Source organism: Lytechinus pictus, chromosome 3 (genome assembly GCF_037042905.1).
Source record: "Lytechinus pictus isolate F3 Inbred chromosome 3, Lp3.0, whole genome shotgun sequence".
NCBI lineage: Eukaryota > Metazoa > Echinodermata > Echinoidea > Temnopleuroida > Toxopneustidae > Lytechinus > Lytechinus pictus.
The window spans coordinates 43,469,126-43,476,755 of NC_087247.1; the positions used below are offsets into that span (position 1 = coordinate 43,469,126).

The 7,630-nt window shown below is 35.2% G+C and overlaps 1 protein-coding gene across 1 annotated transcript in view; it reads right to left on the reverse strand.

Annotated features, from left to right (window-relative positions):
• LOC129256296 (uncharacterized) overlaps window positions 1–4,778 on the reverse strand; it is a 17,951-nt gene extending 13,173 nt beyond the window's left edge. Inside the window, exon 1 of the mRNA XM_054894540.2 lies at window positions 4,645–4,778. Coding sequence (XP_054750515.2) covers window positions 4,645–4,774 — 130 coding nt within the window. The 5' untranslated portion in view covers window positions 4,775–4,778. The remainder of the gene's footprint in view (window positions 1–4,644) is intronic.
• Between the last annotated feature and the right edge of the window lie 2,852 nt (window positions 4,779–7,630).

A 7,630-nucleotide genomic window follows, 5' to 3' on the forward strand; every position in this document is an offset into this window, starting at 1 on the left:
TCGTGTATACGTATAATTATGCCATTACTCAAGAATGATGATGACGGGTTCCTGTTCTATATGTACATCTTTTCTAATTTCCTAAAATCCCTTTTCAGTTGTGCTAATTGTAAACTTTGCATTCAGATGTTTGTTAACAACAAGAATTTAAATCAAAACATTTATCGAATTTACCCCCGACTGAATTCACAACCTATTCCAGTTGTTCGTAAAGTCTTATGCGAACGTTATTCATTTTCTTAACACCGCCATGTCGCCAAGGGCCCCGTGACACAATAACGACTGATCGTAGGGATGATTTTTATGATTGATTTGATTATTATTACATTTTGGTAAAAAAAATCTTTCGTCAAAAACCCTTCATGACAGTGCAGTCTTTGTCGAAAATCGATGAATCAAAATAGCAATGTCGTCCAGGACAAACGACATATTTGCAATTGTTCGTAAGCTCAGAATCTCACGAAGATCAGCTGTCCAGGTTCACCAATTTTCAACAAAGGCCGCTCACTTGTTCATTGTAATTTGAAAACTCACAAATGGCATCCAAAGCATGCAAATGTAAAAGTCGAATGTAATCTCTTTTTGTTGCATCTCAAGCGATTTAGTGGAGTAATGTTTTCAGAAACAAAAGTCGTTCCAATACATTGATCCTGATAGTTAACAAGTAACATGTCAATCATTAGCTATCCCCGTGACAGGCTTTAACCATTTCACTATACTAAAAAAATATTGTTTTAAATGCATACCTCTTAAAATTTGAATACAATAGGTCGGGTTGAATAGCAAAGTAAGTACCGAAACTCGAGTGTAATGAGTTTGCATCAATCTTTTATTGTTACACGCCAATCAAATAAAACAAGGAAAATATATCAATTTCTGGCGTCACGTTGCGACACCTTTGATGACGATGGTGATGATATAGTGGACATGATATTTATCCCATAATCCTGCTTGCGGTATCTTTTTCGATTGATTATATCCCAAATGAGTTAGCGAGTTCTCTTTGGTATTCGTTTTCAGTTGTCGCTTAAAGACAAGCAATATTTTATTTCCAGTCTGAATTGGCACATATATGTCATCATGCCGACATCATGCATGTGACAGATTGTGTCCAATAAAATGCGATATATCGAGATGCTTCGCGGATAATTGCTATGGGAAATGCGACAAATGCTCCGCTAATTATTTCTCCACCGACAATCGCTCCTCCGACATTTTGCTCTCACATGAATTTGTTCCGCCGGTCAAAGTGCTTCAAAATTGTGACCACTTTGAATAAATAAGTACTCAGATTATACCAATATAAGTTCTGAATTAAATATAGGCTGCAAATTTTCCTAAGCCGTGTACCAGATGCAAATTTGCAGTGATGTAGCAAATATTGAGAATGACAATTATGATGTCGATGGGGAAGAAGATGACGATGGAGATAATAATGGTGATTACGGAAACGACGACGATGATGATGAGGAAAATAATTACAATAGTGTTGTCGTTGTTGATGATGATGATAATGATATCATTATGACGATGACAGTGAGTCTCGTGGTTTTCAAGAAGCTTGTCGGCACCGACAAGATGTCACTGTCTGTCAGACAATTTTTTGACAAGTTGACAATGACAAGTTGTCGGAGGAAAAGGTGATTGTCAGACAAAAATGTTTTTAAAAAAAACCCGTCTCCTTGATTGTGTCAATGTTTGTACGAAAAAAAGGCAATGATGGTTAATATGTTGCAGATGATATCCCCACTCTGATTGTGACGAAGACATTTGGTAAAAATGTCTGAATAAAAAATTGACAAAACAGTACTAAAATGAATAAGCTATACTTTTAATAAATCAGTGGATTTTAGTCCGATGTGAGTAAACACACAACTCCAAACTATATCAAGACGATGATAATACTAGTTGGTGTCAGTGCCTTGGTGTAGTTTCGAATTCGAGACATCAAGACATATACAAGTCGATTCCAGACCACTCAGCCTCAGCACCTACAAAGAACTTGTTTCCAGACCTCACTGTAACTACCCCACCCCTTCCTCTAGAAAATATTAAAAGAAAAAAATCTCGAATGTTGACGTGAATTTTGTTCATGCATGTCGTCGATTCTAAATCATGGTTTGAGACGGCATGTCTGTGGGATTAAATAGGATTAGATGAGATTAGGTAAACCAGTCTGTGATCCAAACCTAACCAGGCTCGACACCCGAGAGACCTCGATCAGCTTACAATCCTTGCAATTCGAGACTCTTCGTCAACTCACCTGCGGGACATCGAAAAATTTCCAATATTCTGTCCACTCAAATCTGTCTCCCTTTTTTCTTTCTTTGCAGCAAATAAAATGAATTCTACTTTTTTTTATTTCATGATACAATGGAACACTCAAAAACATCATATTTTTGGTGAAATATTCAGGTCACTAATCCGCGATACTTTAATTTCTTTTTCTAGTAAAAGAGAGCTGAGACGTGGCCAAAGTCACGACTGCGAGCAAAGACGGAATCTTTCATACCTCATCTCATCTGCTCTGTATGATGCCAAATTTATAAGTTTTTTTTTTATTTCAAAAGAATTACTAGTTAAAGCTTGATAAATGCTTTCATTTTACCATGGCAAACTGAAATTGGAAGGATTTCAGTGGCACAAAAAAAAAGTTTGAATGGCAATTATCCACAAAGTTAAGACAAATCGCCGTACTTCCCACTACAAGCAGGAAATCTTAGCTATACACACAAGTCTCATCTGAACCTTATAGAGGTTATTAAATATGTAAAAAGTATGCAATATAATATATAGATTAAATTCACGAATTTATGTAACAATAAACTTGAAGAACTAGGATTGATATTTTGATATTTTACAAATTGCGAAGTAAGTGTTCTTTCTAGTATATCCGAATATTATAACCATGTATAGGGTTATGGTTACATAACTGTTCATGCATAGTAATTTAACGTTACCATTTGGGGTGATTCATATCCACATCAAAACATTTTTTGGGGGGAGAGGGGAACACAGTCTTGTATATAAACGAGAGTACGAGACTCATCTGTAAGCTTGTGATCATGATGATGTTGAAATCACACCCCCGTGAATTTGCCACAGATGTTACCGTTCATGGAGAAAATGATATTTCTCTTCTTTTTTTCCACTTCCCAAATCCCTCGATGAATCTGACTATATCTGGACGAGGATTAGTATGAGTGAAGATAATATTCCTCAAGGTCAGAACAAAATATGATCTCATGACATAGGGCGACAAAGGACTGTAAAATCGTGAGTGATGGCATAAAGCCTAGATACCTCGCAGCAAACAAAATAAAAAGATATATATGTATTTTAGTTTCAGTTCGTTTTAGAGACCGAATGAAATACTTGTAAATAGAGGGTGCATGGTAGAAGGGAAATATCAGTTATCCCCCCACCCCTTCCCTCGTCTTATAATCTATCGGTGCAATAACTGCCAAGTAGGAGATCATGTTCTCATCTCCAACTTGGTCTATATCGCTTGCGGCGTTGGTAAATATAGTGTCTTCATTATGAAACAAGATATAAATTGAAACAGTACAGAATATAATGATAGGAAAAACATCTATTTTGCGCGTGTACTTTCCAAGCAATGCCAACGCCTATTAACCTCTTACTATGCTTTCGGAAATTCTTAAAAATACATATCACATCACATTCTCACCAGTAGCCTATAGATATAGAATTGGTAGGTAATGCTTAGGTCACACGGCCACTTACGGTAGCTGTGGATGCTAATAGCTAGTTCCCACTGTCACCATTTGCGCCACGATTAAAACGGCGGTCTTGATCGTGGAGTAATCGTAGTGATCTTATCAGATCTATTCATATCGTATCAGATCAGTCGTGGCAGTCGTATTCATCGTAGAAAACTATTGAATGGGTTAAATTCATGTTTAAGTCACACGGCCACTGACAGTATAGCATCCGCTAGGATCCTTATTATACGTATCAATCCGTAATTCAATCCGCAGGATACGCAGGCATACGCCGATCCACAGCGGGAATTTTGAAATTCTCAAAATCTTGCTGCGGATGAAATGGCATCCACAGAATTTACGTTATCCCTACGTTAAATGCGTAAATCATACGCAACATCCGTAATTCATACGTAATATCCGTAAATATTACGCAGATAATAGGTAACTTTTGCTAAATTTTCCGTTATTTGGGTAGCAATTATGTATTTTTATAATCGAAGTATACGCAGGCATCCGCAGGTCTGTAACATGGCCGTGTGACCTAACTAAGCATAATCATTAGCATCAGTTACGAAATGCAAATCATGGCGTAAATCGTGACAGTTTGAACGAGCTATCAGTATCCGCAGCTACCGTAAGTGGTCATGTGACCTAAGCATAAAATAATATTCCATGATAAGTAATAAGGAGATGTGAATATGTGACACCCCTCCCCTCCATCACCTCAGTTAAAACTTTAAATGTATGTGCTAGTTCACAATAAAGACGGCGAGGTCCGGGGCCGAGGTGCCCGAATAAAACAGTCGTATTGATGTCGAAATAAAATCAAATGAAATGACTAACGTGATTAGACATGTTGGACCCAAAACTTATGGGCTATACATAACACTCACTTAAAATGAATAAAAAAACCAACCTGTTTTCTGTGCTTTGAAGAGTGCACTCATGTTTTGAAACCATGGAATAAGGAGATCAACCTTTCTATCATCCCTTTCATGAGGATCCTTCGAGATGAGAGCAACAACCTTCTCATAATTATGCGCCATCACATCTACCTATACAAAACAAAAACAAAACATTTATAGATTTATGCGATTAAAACGTAAGCTCAATTAAAAGGCAAGCCCAAAGTTAACTGGTTTTCCGTAGCCTGTTGCCTGTGTATCACAAAGAAGTTATTTGCTTATTAATAATCAAGATCATCTTTTCCTCTTTCCCCTCCTTTTCTTGTACTGGTCCCTGTTATTTATTTATTCTCGTCATACTACTCATTTTTTGGAATGTCTCTTTTATTGCACCAACTAACTTTTTATATTTTTTTTCTTCGAGTCCTCGTTTATTTTAAGATGCATTTTATTTGTTTTGTTTGCATTGACAAAATAAACATTATTAAATAAGATTAGTGGCGTAATGAACAAAAATTTTTGAGGTGGCCAGTTATGGCGTATCGGGCAAAATTTATTTTTCAAAAATGTGCGAGCGAGCGAAGCGAACGATCAAAATTTCGACATTTTTATTTAAAAAATCAAATTCTGTGACAGATTTCTACATAATTTTCAGAAAATGATATATCTCACCCTTTTCTCTTTCTGTTTCTCTTTTTTTTTGTCGTAATTTTTGTGTACGCCACTGAATGCAATGCTGTAAATGAACTTAATAGAAATGAACTACATAAACGGAACCCCCTCATTCTTTCTCCTTCCTCTTCCTCTTCTTCTTCTTCTTTTTTCTTTTCTTCTCTTCTTCTTTTTCCTTTTCTTCTTCTTCTCCTCCCTTTTCTTCTTATTCTTCTTCTTCTTGAGAAATGAGAAAAATGAGCGAGCATTTTTGTCAAAAATCTGGATCAAACGACGAACTGTCCCACATATTATTTATTTTACCACACATTGAGAACAAATAATCATATTGAAGATTATAGATCAGTTGTGTTTTTATAGAAAATCAGAGGTAGTATGTTTGCTAATCATTTGGCTTTTGACTGAAGTCCAATGACAATTTGTTTTACATGTGATCTGTATGACAGAAGTTAGCGCGCGCAAAGTAATGGTTCATTTAATGATAATTTATAGATTACATTCGATTTCGATATATTTCATATTTGTTGATTGTTTTATTTCATATTCATTTGTGTCTGAAAACTATGTTACACTATGGAGGGATATACACCTAACCCATCTTTGTGACCTGGCACTTATTCTCTGTCCTCAACTCTATACACCTCAGTTCTGATTTGTACTTTGTTGCACTCATTCATTAATAAAAGCATGTAATTTTTGTTTTCATTATAAACGTTTCAATTGCTCCATTTTTACCCACCACGATCAAGCAAATCAGCAATACTTGCAAGATATATCTAAATGGGACAAAAATATATTTTTAAGAAGATTTCCGATAGATGAAGTGAAAACAAGAAATGATTCTCATGTAGTCATATGCAGTTTTAAGGAGAAATTTTGAGCATTTTTTTAAAGAAGACCGACACAGTTCATTTTCGTACGTACCTTTAAGCCCTGACGCATTAAACTTGATTTATCAAGCAAAGAATATCGTAAACGAGTTTAACGAGCTGTTAAACTGCATTTTTCACACCTTACGATTTGAACGACATTACGGCAGTATTGTATGAAAATATTGTTAAACGACAATATATCCTCTCTTTCTTTGGTAAAACCTGGTTAGAGTGGCAGCTAGAAGCAATTATTTGTGAGAATCTTGATCAACTCATAATCGGGTTCTATTGACTCAAAACGCAAAAGTCATTATATTGAGTATTATGTTAGTATCTTACATGGACGGATTCTTTTTCACAAGTATGTTTTTTTCTTCGAAAGAGGATCAGCAAAACAATATAGACGAATTTGGACATCTGATATATCACTTTGTTTCTATTTACATACTTTTCATTCGGGAGAAAACAATGAATAATTGATATGAATAATCATAATTTATATTTTGTATTGGTATTGAATACTATTGATATTTAGGAGGACTATACTATATAGTTTGAATGTAAGATATATTTGTCGTGCCGTTGGTAAGGGGACAATATCAATCCCACGATATCGGTCAAGCAGAGTTTGCTGATCAATCATCTACTCGGTCAACAAACTGTCAAAGTCATTGTCATTGACTACAAAAAGGAAATGTCCTCATTGGTTGTCTGTCATGAACATGATGAGTGAAAATTACTTATTAGCCTACATTTAGGGGGTGGGGTCCCTAAAAAGGATGAGGGGTATAAAAACGCATGCAATATAACTAAATTCAGACTGCACTAGTTTTTAGCGTTAAACAAATTGGTTTCTATACGGCTATATAGTCAAAATGATCCTTTACAAAGAGCAAGAATCACAATAAAGATATGTTATGGCGTAAATTATGAATGAACGCCTGATATCAAGCAACAACAACTGAGTTCTTTATACAGAATGATTCTAATCACGTGGACATTTTTTTAAACCGAATACCTTTATTATTCTCAGTCAGGTATAACGTCTTTATTTCGTTTTCGAAATCAATTTTAATTTTATTATGAATTATTTTACAGAAAACAGGAGACAAAAAAGAAGAAAAAAAGAAAGTATGCCTAAGAAATAAACAATATGACAACAAATACAAAATTACAACAACAAAAAATTCTCGAAATTTGAACATCTCCTGATTTCGAACATGTAGGAAAACATGGCATGGACTTCTATTGATTGTGAGCAAAATGTACACGTACGGAATGGAGGAAAAAGAAACAAGACCTATTTTTCTTCCATCTTGCCGCACATAATGGCTAAGCAATAACAAATTCGGATTGATGAAATAACATTTACCATTTTCGTGAAATAGTTTATAGTGGCCTAAACTTGATTGTCAAATGTGACAACTTGTCATTTTAAATGATTGTCGTAACC